Source organism: Passer montanus, unplaced genomic scaffold, assembly GCF_014805655.1.
Source record: "Passer montanus isolate IOZ18808 unplaced genomic scaffold, ASM1480565v1 scaffold53, whole genome shotgun sequence".
NCBI classification, from domain to species: domain Eukaryota; kingdom Metazoa; phylum Chordata; class Aves; order Passeriformes; family Passeridae; genus Passer; species Passer montanus.
Genome location: NW_024370263.1, coordinates 262,316 through 275,713, shown reverse-complemented (window position 1 = coordinate 275,713; position 13,398 = coordinate 262,316). Strand labels below are relative to the sequence as shown.

General features: G+C 62.1%; 2 protein-coding genes across 4 annotated transcripts in view; one reads left to right on the top strand and one right to left on the bottom strand.

Annotated features, from left to right (window-relative positions):
- Window positions 1–77: 77 nt before the first annotated feature.
- LOC120509616 (thyroid adenoma-associated protein homolog) lies at window positions 78–13,225 on the bottom strand. Of its 3 annotated transcripts, none has more exons than XM_039724470.1 (31): window positions 13,076–13,225; window positions 12,434–12,611; window positions 12,171–12,257; window positions 11,864–11,891; window positions 11,416–11,564; window positions 11,113–11,235; window positions 10,768–10,888; window positions 10,371–10,525; window positions 9,794–9,878; window positions 9,397–9,533; window positions 8,907–9,104; window positions 7,855–8,551; window positions 7,615–7,767; window positions 7,415–7,524; window positions 7,122–7,282; window positions 6,714–6,880; window positions 6,268–6,453; window positions 5,681–5,832; window positions 5,187–5,330; window positions 4,800–4,904; window positions 4,422–4,622; window positions 4,008–4,158; window positions 3,656–3,890; window positions 3,273–3,512; window positions 2,928–3,153; window positions 2,600–2,806; window positions 2,179–2,417; window positions 1,798–1,980; window positions 1,122–1,388; window positions 825–1,030; window positions 78–711 (listed from the first exon to the last, which is right to left on the bottom strand). In XM_039724470.1, exons 1-31 carry the CDS (start codon window positions 13,177–13,179, stop codon window positions 443–445), a joined length of 5,664 nt encoding a protein of 1,887 aa, XP_039580404.1. In that variant the 5' UTR covers window positions 13,180–13,225; the 3' UTR covers window positions 78–442. The 3 variants fall into 3 exon arrangements, 2 of the variants coding, with proteins under 2 accessions (XP_039580404.1, XP_039580405.1); XM_039724471.1 differs by having other exon boundaries at window positions 10,371–10,522; XR_005629305.1 differs by lacking the exons at window positions 78–711; window positions 825–1,030; window positions 1,122–1,388 and having other exon boundaries at window positions 1,840–1,980; window positions 2,179–2,334.
- Window positions 11,244–13,398, top strand: part of ESS2 (ess-2 splicing factor homolog) — a 17,900-nt gene continuing 15,745 nt past the window's right edge. Inside the window, exon 1 of the mRNA XM_039724476.1 lies at window positions 11,244–11,250. The gene's annotated coding sequence lies outside the window, so the exon portion shown is untranslated. The remainder of the gene's footprint in view (window positions 11,251–13,398) is intronic.

Below are 13,398 nucleotides of genomic sequence, written 5' to 3'. Positions count from 1 at the left end.
CAGGTCATGTTTGGCTCCTGCAGCCTGCTCTCACACCACCCTCCTGGGCAGGGGAATTAAAAGTCTTGAACACTAGGAATGTTCCTGGCCTCTTTATTTGGGATAAAAGCCCAGGTCAGCCAAGGACCAAAGTGCTGGTTAAAAAACAGGTGGTGGCAGGTGAGCAGGAGTGGGTGTGAGAGTTCTGGAGCACAGGTCCCCTCCTGCCAGCCAGAGCTGAGGGCAAGGAAGCCACGGACACAGGCCAAGGCAATGCTGCACTGGAGTACTCAGCTGCAGGGTTAGAAACTGGGAACAGAACTGAGTGTGTCCCACACTGTGAGTGGGTTCCCCTGAGTTACACCACCACACCTGCAGGCCTGGCTGCTGGTCAGAGAGCACCCAGGAAATGGAGGGAGATGGCTGCAGGATTTCGTGTCACACTGCTGCATGCCTGGAGCTGTCAGTCCCCCAACAGTGGTCCCAGCTCTCCTGGTGCATTGTCCTGCTTTGGCACAGGGGCCAGCCCGTGCTGCACCAGCAGCCCCTGTACCAGCTCCAGCTCCTGCTCCAGCTCCTGGGAGCCACAGTCCAGGCCTGGCGTGGTGGTAGCACCTTCCCCCAGCACCTGCAGGACCCGCGCCACCAGCCGGGCCCTCACCAGCAGCACGGCCAGGGCTGTGTGGAGTTTGGCACAGCCCAGCGCCTTCATCCCCCAGGGGACAGGAGTTCCTGTGGAGAGAGCGGGGAAGGAGCCGTGAGTGTGGCAGGGTCCCCCTGGGCAGAGCTGGCCTGGGGAACAAGGACACTGTTTGCTTGTGCCAGGCACTCCACGCTCACCATACCTTGGCTCCAGCAGTGTTTGGAGTACTGCAGGTCCCTCAGCACACTGGGGCCTGTGGCTTCCAGCCACTGCAGAGCTGAGGCATGGACTGGGCTGCCAGTGGGAGCCTTCTCCAGGAGCTGCACCAGGACAGGGAGCAGCTGCTGTGCCAGGACAGCTGGCTCTGCAAAAACGTTGGGTTCATCCTCCTTGTACAGGCTGGCAGCTCTGGGGGGAAAGCAGAGGTGTGAGTGAAGCCAAGGGCTGGCCCCGTGGTATCCCACATCCCTCGTGCCAGTCCACAGATCCAGCAACTCACTTGTTGGCCTGCAGCTCCTCCACAATGCTCCTGAGATCTAAGATGGGGATATGCTGAAGTAGTGAGTTGAAGGTCTCAGGGTGCTCCCTGAACTCTCCCAGAAGGAGCTCTAGGAGGCTCTGGAGCCCCACATTGTCCTGCACAAAGATGCAGCCATCTTGGAGCAGCTCCCCTGGGCTCTGCCGCAGGCGGCTGGCGAAACCTGCGGCCTCATGCCGGACCTCCCGCTCCTCATCTTGCAGAAGGTGAATGGCCATGTTTATCAGCCTGAGGAAAGGGAAGAGAAGGGAAGGGAAGCATACTGCATGACCCAAAGCATCCCAGCCTGCCTGGAGGGGAGGATGAGACCTCAGAATGCTTCTCTGAGGGGCTTTTTTCCTGGACCGTGAAAGACACTGTCACCACCCAAGAGCTTGGGAGGGTAGGGGCTGTGCTGGGGATTGAGGGGCTCAGCAATGCCATCTGCTGCTCACAAGGGACTGGCTGCTTGTATTAAAATGCCACCCACACGCTTTTTGTAGGCTGTGAGCTCGAGCGCCACTGATTTTTGAACGAGTTGGGTTTTCTTCAACACCCTTGAGTTTTTGCAGGGGGCACCTTTTGCAGAGCCCATTAACCTGCAGCAGGCTGGGGCTGCAGTGCTGCAAGCACAGCCATCCCCAGCTGAGGGACCTACCGCAGAGCCAGGGGGGCGAGCGGGGGCCGGGCAGCACGCAGGGATGGCTGCAGCACGTGGGGCCCTGCCAGCTGCAGGGAGCGGGCGGCCGCCAGCCGCAGCACCTCGCAGCAGCTGGGCCGGCTGCGCTCCTCCAGCGCCGCGCACCAGCGCTCCAGCAGCCCAACGTCCTCCTCCCCACACCTGCCAAGGAAGGAGAGAGAATTCAAGCACACCTTGCTGCTCCATTAGGCGACCAAAGGCTACTGGCTGCCCTGAGATTGCAGGAGCCAGGTGCCACGCTGTGATTTATGGGAGGGAAGCTGTGGCTGCTTCTAGTAAGGACTAAGGAAGAATCTGCTGGAAGAGCTGGGCAGCACCCCAGCAGCAGCAAGGACCTACTGGTGGGCAAGCAGCAGGCTGGCAGCACACAGTGCCTGGAAGAGGAGATCAGGCCCAGGACACTCAGCCTCCACCATGTGCAGCAGCATCTCCAGGCATGATCTTGAGGAGCCCTGGAGCTTACTGGAAGCTTCCTGGGACCATGACGAGGGATCTCTGTAAAGATGCAGCAAAGCCTCAAGGTACAATCTCAGGAACTCTTTGTCCCTTCTCTCTTGCAGCACCGACTGCAAGCTCTCCTAGTTGACAATGGGAAAGAAGGTACGTGGTTAGTGGTCCTAGCACTGCAGGACCAGGCAAGTGCCCTGCACCCTCAGCCTGGGGAACACCAAGCTTCTCAGCAATGGGATCTCAGGGTCCCATCTGCATGGTACACTGGGGCCCCCCCGCTTTACTTGGTGACTTTTGAGCCCCATCATACCAGCAATGTCAGCCCAAGAGCGTTCTCCACCTCCTTGCACGTTCCTCCCTCCCTAGCAATCACCCAGCTCAGGATGGCAAGCTGGATGTCGGGGTTGGGCTGCTGGAGAAGTGAGCAGACAGCAGCAATCCGCTCACTGTCCGCCAGCCGGGCTGCCTCGCTGCACATGAAGTGGGCCATGGTTTGGTGGAGGATGGCTGAGCCCACCTGCAGGAAAAAAACAGGATTCCCCTTCCAGGGCTCAGCCTGGAGCGATGGCTCCCCCTGTCCCCGCCCAGGCTCACTGCCAGTCAGGCACGGCCGTGACTTTCCTGGCAGGAAGCAGTACCTGTGGCTCGGCACAGCCTGCCTTTCCCCCCTGCAGGAGGCTGCCCAGCTCGGTGCTGATGGTGTCATGGATGTACTGGGCGAAGCCAGGGCTGAAGGATGTGGGCAGCAGGGCGAGGACCTGGAGGAAGGCGGCGCGGACAAGGGGGCAGCGCTGGGCAGGGGTGAGCAGCCAGCCCCGCGCCTCCAGCTGCAGAGCCACGGGGTGCAGAGCCTCAGCCGACAGCCTGCATGGAGACACAGCCTCACCACGGGGCAAGCACCGAGGCAGGCGCCCTTCTGTGGCCAAAAGACTGCGTTTGGCACAGAGTGACCCCAGCTGGGGAGACAGCGTGGCAGCACTCACCCCGCAGTGCCCGTCGCAGGGCCCAGCAGTGCCTGCATCTGCAGCAGGTGCCCGTGGACAGCGTTGTGCGAGCGGATCTGCCCGGGTGCTGCAGGGAGCTGCTGGGCCAGCTGCAGGAGGAGGCTGCAGCGCTGGGGAGGGGCAACAACAGGCACCAGAGCCTTGGCAGCCATCGCTCGTACAGCGTAGATGGGGCTCTCTGCCAGCCCCAGCAGTGGCCCCAGGAAGGGAGCAGAGGGACTGTGGAGCAAAAAGGGCACCGTGTGGTGATGCTCTGGCTGGAGTAAAATCTCACAAGAGCCAGGGCCAGCCTCAGCACCATGGGAGCCCTTCCTACTGCAGGAGCCCTTGGCTAAGGCACAGCATCCCCACTGCCCCCATACCTGCCGGGGCTGTCAGCACCAGGCTGCAGCTGGGCCAAGAGGGTGAGGATGGCGTGGAGTGCAGGGTGCAGGCGGGGCCCCCCTGAAGTGGGTGCTGTGGCCACCTTGAGCTCTCCGAGCAGCACAGCACCCAGCTTTGGGTGCTGCCCGAGGAAGGCGTGCAGGCTCAGCCCCTCTGATGGGCAGCCATCCTTGTGGCTCCCTGGCTGTCCCAGCAGCCGGGATGTGAGGGCACCTGCAGGGACAGAGAAGGCAATCTCAGGTCCCATCCAATGCTGCTAACCCCCTGCACTTCACCCCACGCAGGCTCCGAACCCTGGGGGCAGTGGGATCTCTCTTTGTCAGTACTCACTGAAGAGCTGGATGGCTGCATTCCTCATGGCCCAGCAGGGCGAGCCCAGGCCCCGCAGTGCCAGGGCCATCATGGGTGTGGCGTGGCACAGCACGGCCCCGCCCAGCCCCGCCCCGCGCACCAGCGTCTGCAGCACGTGGAGGGCACACACCTGGGGAGAGCACGCGGGGCTCAGTGGCACCAGGTCACCAGGGGCTCATGCTGCCATATCAGGGAAAGGGGGTGGGAAAAGACAGGGGAGCCAAAAGGCCATCAGCTCCCAGAGTGCCAGGCTGGACAGCGTGACCAGAGCTGTGGGTTTTTGCTCACTCTGAGTTCTCATGGTCTCACACTGGGTACCTGGCACAGCTCAGGGGACCCAGCACAGATCACCGTGTCCCCAAAGGGGCTCCAGGCCAGGAGCACCACACTGACCTGCGGGAGGTCGAGGGTCTGGTCCCAGTCCTGTGGCAGTGCCGTGGCAGCCAAGGTCAGCAGTGTCTGGATGCAGCGGGTCAGGAGCGGCCGTGCCAGCGCCGGGGCCTCCCCGCTGACGATGCAGAGGAAGAGCATGGGGAAGCCAGCAGCACGGCGCGTGATCGAGCTGCTCCGGGGCCCACTCAGTGCTTCCAAGCCCTGACAGAGACACAAAATCCACCTGAGATGTGGCTGGACACCTGTCACCTGCAGCTGCCCTGCCAGGAGGGCACCAGCATCTCAGCTGCCAGGAGGGTGCTTGCCCCAGGGAGTGCAGAAATGCCTCTGGAGCTCCCTGGGGCACACAGGACACAAGCAGCACAGTGAGTACTGTACCTGCTCCAGCACAGCCCGTGGGATGGCCTGCAGCTCCGGATCCGGGTGGTTCAGCAGCGCAGCACAGAACTTGGTGAAGCCCATGCTGCAGCCCTCCACTGCTCCCTGGGGCAGAGCAGTGTCAGCACGAGCACCCCAAAGGCTGCACCCACTAGCCCCCATGGCCCCAAACAACTCTTTGCAAAGGGGAAGAGCAAGTGAGAAGACAGGATAGTGTGGGGATGTGATAGGGTCTGGCACTGGGATCCCAGCCAGGGGACTTCCAGCCATCCCCACGTCCTGCGCCAGAGCAGACCCTGCCCCACTGCCCTCGCCCTCCCTCCAGCCCAGCATGCCAGGGCAGGGACAGGGCTGCAGGGATAGCCAAGGGCCCAGAAACACCCTTACCCAGTGCCGGCACCGCAGCAGGATTTCCTGGAACACCCTGGTGGCCATCTGCAGGGTGGCGAGTGGCAGGAGGGGCCCCACTTCAGCAGGCAGTGCTGGGGATAGCAGCATCTCAGCCAGGCCACCCAGGAGCAGCCCAATCTCCTGGGAAAAAGAGGAAGCAAGAGTGGCTAGGAGGAGAAGCTGGGATGGGTGGCAGCAGGGCTACAAGCCAGGTAGCCTGGCTGTGCCACAGCAGGGGACTATCAGTGTCCGGGAAGAAGCTGGGCTCCCAAAGGGCAGGGAGGGGGCTGCTTTTGAGGAGCCTGCTAGCTGCATCCTTCCTGGAAGGGGGTGAGGACATCTGTGAGAGCACTGAAGTAAGGACAGAAATTCTCCCTTGTTCATCCCCAGTGAATGCCCCGGGGGGAGGTGAAGCAGCAGCAGGGGTAGGCTGCATGATGGGTGCCATGCTGGGCTGCCCCTCTCCCAGCACCATGAGGAGGAGTCCCCACCTTCACTGACACCCAGCAACATGTCAGGATCAGGCTGTGCTCCTCTGACAGCAGGACTGAGTCACCCTCCTCTTCCTCTTGCCCCTGGCCCTTCCCCAGCATGATGAGGGAGCCAATGGCATTCCCCATCTCTGCAAATGATGGGGCAGCAGCTGCAAAAGGAAAAGCCAGGTTTGAGCAGGGTGCTGTAGGAAGGATGCTGCTGGGGTTTGGGAGGACCTGCTACCCTGTCAGAATGCACACAAATGACAACGGCTCCTGCCCTGCCACATGCCCCACTCAGGAATGCAGCTGCATTTTTCCCACTGCTGTTTCCAAGGCCTGTAAGGGCTCTGCCAGCCCCTTCTTTCCCAACTGTTTTCATCTGGCAGGTGCCTCGCTGCTCCTGTTCTCCCATGAAGCTGAGAAAGGGACCCAAAGCCAGGCCCAGCCCCACCATGGTTCCCTGCTAGAGGAACTGAGCCCAAAACAAGTACACTCCCCTGGGGCTGGAGGGCTGCTGGCCCAAGAATGACTGTGATGGAGTAGTCAGTGGCTCCCAGGGAGGGATCCCAGGGCTGGCTCTGCCCCCATGGGGACCCGCTCACCTTGCTCATCAGCACCGGGGCCTTGCTGGCTCTGCAGAGCCCCCAGGAGGAGGGAGGTGATGTCTCTCACTGTGGTCACTAGGCAGGTGAGGAGCTCCTGCCAGCTCTGCACCAAGTCTGCTGCCTGCATGGAGTTGGCCACCTCTGGCACCTGGAGCAGGCACCTGCGCAGGGCTGCGATGGCTCCTGCAAACACCCACCTCTGCTCACTGTGCTGTCTCACAGCCCTGGCTCTCCTGCCTGAGCCCACAGCTCACATGGCTCAGGGCAGGGGAGTCAACAGGGCCCTGGGTAAGGGGTGTGCAAGGCAGGGGCACTGCCAAAACAGGGAAACCAAGGCAAGGATGTGGCACCAGCAACGAGCTGTGGCTGGAGTCCTGCCTGGCTCCAGGTCCCAGGCAGCTGCTGCTGGAGCTGCTCCCTGCCCTGCCCTGCTGGGGCCGTACCGTGCATCGGTGCGGTGGCTGCTGCCCGCAGCAGGTCCTGGCATGCCACTTTGTACTGGGCTTGCAGCACGTGGAAAAGGTGCTGGGCAAAGCACAGCCCTCGGCTGGGCAGCGTCAGGGCTGCCTCAGCCTCCAGGGACAGGCTCTTCATGATGCCACTGTCTGACCTGGGGCAACAGGCAGATCCTGCTGTGAGTACCAGGGAATTTCTTGCCCATCTTGTGCTATGCAGCTCCTTCCTCCCCCGATGCAAACTCTTGCACCTCAGCCCTCCCCAGCCTCCCACTGCAAGGCTATTGAACACCCCATCTATGACCACAGACTGGTGAAGCACCAGTGCTGCCAACACACTCTTGGAGGGTCCTGTGCCACTACAGGGAGAGGGAGGGGCATGCCAGGAGCTCATACTTCTGCAGGATGGTCTTCATCAGCACAGCTCCAGCTTCAGCCTCCTGCACTCGGGGGCTGCCCAGGGTGTCCTGGGCCAGCTGGAAGAGAGCCAGGGCAATGGGCTCAGGGAACGTGGTAGGAAAGTAGCGGACAAGCAGCTCCGAGGCCAAGTCTCTGATCTGCCAGGACAGAGAAGACATGGGGAAAAGTGGGACATGGGAGAATGGGAACTATGGTGGGCTTCTCCTGTGACCCTGCCTGAGGCCAAGGCAGGCATCTTTATGACCTCCCCTTGGCTTTACAAGGCTCACCTCATTAGTGCTGTCCTGCAGGCAGCTCAGCAGTGCCAACAAATTGGGCTGGGAGAAGAAGTCCCAGCAGCTGCTCTGCCTGGCGTAGCTCAGCAGCGTGGCCATGGTCCCTGTGATGGGGACAGGGGGCCGTGGGGTGGGATTGGCTGGAGCATCCCCACAGCTGCAGGTGATACTCCAGGTAGCTTGCCTGTACTCACGTGGGGGCTGGCCTTTCTTCCTGTCAGGGCTCCAGGTGTCTGTGCAGGTCTCCAAAACAGCAGCCAGAAGGAGCAGAGCCGTCTTCTTCCTCTGGTAGTTGGAGCCTGGGCTGAGTGAGGCGATGCTGAGCTGCAGCAGCCATTCCACAAAGCCTGTGGGCAGAGAGCGTGGCAGCAAGGGATGCTGAGCACACGTGAATCTATCAGGGCTATGGTGAAGGTGCTCAGTGGCCGCCTCACCTACTGCCTGGGCAAGCTGCTCAGCTCCCTGTGCCAGCCCAGAGCGTCGTGGTGCCTTCCCCCGCAGGCAGGCCAGGGCGCTGTCCCGCAGCCGCACCAGCGCCTTCCTCACCGCTGCCTGCAGCAGCTGCCGGAACGAGGAGGAGTCGCAGCTGAGGTTGAGGGGCAGGAACTCCCGCAGCAGCTGCACCTCGGTGCCCGAGAGGGGCTGGTTGGTGTTGGGGCTGCAGCACAGCAGACCCAGCGCTGCCAGCCGAACGCCCTCCTCGCGGGTGCCCAGGCAGCGGGAGAGCCGCTGCAGCGCCTCGGCCCCCAGCGGCAGGGCCCCCGCCACGCTCTTCTGTGCCTTCAGCACTGACACCCAAGCCCGGAGTGACATCGTGTCCTGGCCACCAAACTGGGCAGCCAGCAGTGCCTGGGTGGCCGGGAGCTGCCGCAGGGTCCAGGTGAGGAGGTGGTTGGCACAGTTGCTCTGCAGGATGGGCAGGGGAGAGCAGAGGGCCTGGGAGAGCAGGGGGAGCCAGCACAGTGCCCACTGCTCTGCCAGGGCCACCTCTGTGTCCCGCTGCCCATCCCGCCACTCGCTGCACTGCTGCCGCACCAGGACCTTGTAGACCTCGGCAGCAGCGGGACACAGGTGGTTGGTGGAGAGGCAGCTCAGGAGATGCTGTGGCAGGTCTGGGTAGGCATCCAGCACCTGGGAGAAAGGCAGGTGATTCTTATCTCCCTGTCAGGCTGAAAGCTGCATTTGAGGGAAAGACACACGGGTACAGGCCACACTGCAGTCTCCCCTGGCACTGAGCACCTCTGGTACCTCAAAGCTGCTTTTGGTGGGCACTGACAGGCAAAGCTTCCCTTCCCACTGGCACTCCCCAGGGATGCACTGCTGTAGCTCACTACCCCAGGGATGCTAAAATAGCCCCTCTGGGTGGGAAGGCTCCCTGCCCACACAGCTGAACTGGGTAGAAGGTGACAGGTAGTGGACACAGGCTGTGCCACCTCAGCAGCAGAGCCAGCTGACACCAAGACGCCCACAGCCCTGCCTTCCCTACCTGCTGACTGCCCATGTAGGGGACGACGGCACACAGGGGCACGTATCTTGCTTTGATCTGCCATGGCATTGAGACCACCCTCTGCAGCATCTGTTGGTAGAGGGGTCTCTCCTGGTCCTGGAAGCGCTGGCATTCCAGGTGGTAGATCTCCAGGAGCAATCGGAAGGAGCTGTGGATGAACTCAGAAACACCTTCCACCTGTGGGAGAAGGACAACAAACAGGGGGTTCAGGGTGGGCTCCCTCTCATGTCTTGCTGTCCTGTGGCAGGTGAAGCACTGGGACATGGCCCTTTAGAGCCTGTGTGTGACAAATGCCTCGACCTCAGCAGTGACACTGCCCCTGCCCTGGCAGCTGCAAGCAAGGGGGTGTATTTGGCTGGGAGTGAAACAGGCAGGGATGTGTTATGGGCAGGGAACAGCAGCTGAGCCAGGTGAAGGAAGAGCTGTTCCCAGCTGCCACATTTGGTGCCCTTTGGTACTGTGCCCTTACCGGGGTCTCTGCATTGTTCCACAGCAGCTGGGTGAGCTCCTGGAGGAGCTCAGAGTCCTGGGCCAGGATGCGGGTCCCCGTCAGGTGCCAGAGAGCAGCCAGGCCCTCCCGCAGGCGCTGCAGCCACAGTGCACAGGCTGCCAAAACAGAGAGCTCTGCTGCAGCCCTCGCCCAGACTCACCTGCACCAGAGCCAGCACAGGCTGTGGCCTTAAGAACCCTGTGTGCAGGGGCAGCAGTTCCCCTGTTAGGTACACAAGACCCCAAGAGGGTAAGTGTCCATTGGGCAGGAACAGAAATTAACAGCACTTTCAAACCAGCTACCAAGACCCAGAAAAGCATCTTCCCTGGAAGCACAGTCCCAGCCCTCCCTGCATGGCAGGGTCAGTGTCTCCTACCTTGGAAGCAGTAGTAGTGGCAGTCCTTCTGCTCCCTGGTCAGGGCACACACAGCAGGAAAGACCATGTCCAGCAGCAGGCAGGCCTGCAGGGGCACAGCAGCTCAGGGAGAGGGCAGGCACAGAATTTCCAGGGAGAAACCCCAGCCGTGAGACAGGCAAGGAGAGTGCTGCCCAGTCCTCCTGCTCCTACAGAGTGCACCTCTGCTCCCTGCCTGGAAGTCCTCAGCTGGTGAGGACATGGGAGAGGCTAGAGCTGGGCAGAGATGAGGCTGTGCTCTGCAGGGACAGCCCCATGTTCATGCCATGGGAACACAGAGTGAACACTGCTCTGCTTGTGTAGGGGCTTTTGGCACCTCTTTGTTTCCCAGCCTCTCAGGAAAGAGAAATCCCTGCTTGGCTGTCTTTGGAAAAAGCTCTTTGGCCAACTGGCTGTGCTCAGCAGGATGCATGGAGCTGCTGGTGTGGAGGGGTGCAGCCTGGCTTTATCCCCCAAGGATCTGCAGGCACCACAGGCGGCTGCCAGCCCTCTCCAAGGGCTCCCTCAAGCCCTGTCCAGGAGGTTTGAGCTCTCCTACCTTGTCGGGGAGGCCCTCCAACTGGCAGCTGAGGATGTCCCTCTTGCAGCATGTCAGCAAACCCCTGGCAAGCACCAGCTTCTCCAGCCCGTCTGGTTCCAGGACAGGGGGCACTTCCACCACCAGCTCCCCAAACTTCAGCTCCCCAGTGCCTGCTGGAAAATGGCTGCACTGGATGGATGGAAGGTGGCAAACCCAAATGCTGCTCTGAGAGCAACTGCCTTGGCTCATTCCAGAACATCCCTGGGAGGTGGCTGGAGACAGCTGGAGCTCCCAGACCCCAAGAGACAGGCACAGCAGCAGAGTCCAGCTTGGCACCAGCCTCTGTCCCCTCACAGCCAGACACACCTGTCACCCTTTGCCAGAGGCCCTGCTCAGCTCAGGATGGAGCACGCACCTTGGCTGGGGAGCTGGAACAGGGTCAGCACAGCGCTGGCCCCATACTGGGGCTGGGGGGCTGTGTTCACCAACATGCTCAGGGCTGTGCCTGCCAGCAGTCTTGTATCCTTGTTCAGGGCCTGGACTCACAGGGAGGCAAAGGGACAACTCAAAACATCCTTTAAACCTCAACCACGTTTAACTGCCCCTGCAGACAGCTACATGGTGTCTCTCAGACATGCCAGACACTGGGCTGTCTCTACAGGCTTGCCTCGGGGAGGGGAATGGGGAAAGCACCTGGGAAGGACAGCACTGCTCTGCTCCTTGAGACAGGCAACTCCATCCCTCCCAGGGCTGTACGCACCTTCCCCCAAGCCACCTCGAGCAGCAGTCCCAAGAGGCTCTGCAGGGTCTCACTCTTTCCTGATGTGCTCCACACCAGGGGAGCCACGTCCTTTGGCAGCACCTGGAAGACCTGGAGGCAGGCCTGGAGGAGCAGGAGGTGCCACAGGGATGATCAGTATTCCTTACCTCTGAAAAAGCAGCAGTGCCCCAGGAACGGCCATTCAAAGCAGCTCGATGCGTGACATCCCTCTGGCACTGCCCCCGGTGCCCAGCCTGTCCTTGCAGGAACTGATCCTTCCCTGCTGCCCAGTCTGGCTCTTACCTTGATGACCAGGTAGCCCCAGGTGCTGCCAGGTGTGGGCTGGCCCTGCAGCACCCAGCGCAGGGTGCTGGCCAGGCGCTGCAGCAGCGGGGCCAGGTTCTGCCGCCAGTGCTGCCGGCCCAGGCTGCTCTCCTCCAGGAACATGGACACTGCAGGCAAGGGGACAGCATCAGCCCCCCGCCCTCCTGCTCCCAGTTCAGCCACGGGCATTGGAAAGTGAGGCAAGAAGGGGCTGGGATGCAGGGGATGCTTTGGCTTGTCTGGTTTCCAGTTGTTGGTGGGCAGTGCTGGATGCTGCTGGGACCTCTGCAGAGATCACATGGATCTGGCTGATCCCCGCTCCCCTCCCATGAGCACAGAGGACCCAGTCTGGGTTGGCAGGAAATGTTCTGTGCACTCTTGGTGTGAGCTTGGAGAAAACCCCTGAAGGTAAGGAACAGAGGCTGACCTGACTGAAGGTCCTCAGGAGACAGCACCTGCAGGGACAGAAGGATAGTTTGTCCTGTGTGACAACATGCTGGGGCTCAGTGCCTTGGGCAGGAGGGTTCTGCCAGTGCCAGAAGCTGCCCCAAGGATGAGCAATGGGCTGGTGTGATAGGCAGCCACATGTTGCCAGCTGCAAGGAAGGGCAAATCCCCAGAATCATGGGACATGAAGGACTGGAGGCAGCACAAACCAGGAGATCCCTGTGACACATGGTCTCCAGACAAGTCCCCATGAAAGCCAGTGACCCTGCACAGCTGGGGCTCTCTCACCTCTCCCTGCAGTGCCAGGCCAGTCAGCAGTGTGTCCACCTCCTGGGCCAACAGGGCTTCCTTCCCCACTGCCAGCTGGGTCACCATCTGCCAAGAGACACCCCAAGTCAGCTGCTCTGCCCAGACCCCTGGGAGACACCAGCTGCCAAGTGCTGCTGGGGGAGCCTGCACCGCCTCTGAGCCCCTTTGCTGGTAAGGATGCCAGAAAGCTCCAGGGCTGTGCCAGGAGTGGGCAAAGCCAGCCCAGCGATTGCCTTACAGACCTGTTCCAGTTTCTGGAAGGAGCTGCAGCTGCTGGTTGCCTCCATCTGGAAAGCCAGGACACAGCGGAGCAGGGGTCGTGCCTCTGCCTCACCCAGCGCCTGCAGACCCTCGCTCAGCACCCGTGCCAGCTGGAGAGCCTCCTCCAGGTGCTTCTCCTTGCATCTCTTGGCAGTGCTCCTGCAACAGGACAAGCACAGGGGTGAGGATACCCTGGCTCGGTGGAGTCTGTAGTGGGGGAATATCCCGACTCGGTGGGATCTGGGATGGGGGTGCCCCGGCCTGCGGAGCTCCTCTCTCCCAGCGGCACTCGGCATCCACTGCAGCGGGGACGGAGGCACGGCGGCGGGCGGGGGGACAGCTACACGAAATCCTCAAAGCTCAGCGCATCGCAAGCCCTCGGTGGCCAGAAGGGCATGAAAATCCTAAAAACTGCAGCCCTGCTCTGCTGAGCAGGCTGGAAGGGAACGGGGAGCACCGTGAGCGTGGCTCGAACCCCTCGCCGGGTACCGATCTCCCCACCCTCCCTCCTTCCCTCCGGACCCGCGCCCGCGGCACGCACGGGCGCTGCACACCGGGGGCTTCCCGATGCAGCCGCTGCCGGGGGATACCGGGAGCTCCCTCCCCGGGGCCCGCACTCTTACCCCGCGAAGTGCCGCAGGCAGCGCAGGCAGGAGAGCACGGTGGGGGCGAGGCCCCGAGAGCCGTAGAAGGCGGCGCAGGCCCGCGCCTCCCGCTCGGCGCCCATGGCGGCCGCGCCTCAGAGCCGGGCCCGCGGCGGCGCCCCCTGGCGCTGCCCCGGCAGCACCGCCCGGGAGGGCCGGCCGGGGCCCGCGGCCTTCCTTCCTTCACCTTCCTTCCTTCCTTCACCCTGCCCCGGGACCCGCGGCCCTTCTTTCACCCCGGTCGGGACCCGCGGCCCTCCCTTCCCTTCCCTTCCCTTCCCTTCCCTTCCCTTCCCTTCCCT

Coding starts and splice junctions, on each gene's coding strand:
- LOC120509616 (XM_039724470.1), bottom strand. CDS start 13,179: ATGGGCGCCGAGCGGGAGGCGCGGGCCTGCGCCGCCTTCTACGGCTCT. Junction 11,892..12,170: donor GCCTGGCACTGCAGGGAGAG/GTGAGAGAGCCC, acceptor CTGTCCCTGCAG/GTGCTGTCTCCTGAGGACCT. Junction 9,879..10,370: donor TGGAGGGCCTCCCCGACAAG/GTAGGAGAGCTC, acceptor GTGCCCCTGCAG/GCCTGCCTGCTGCTGGACAT.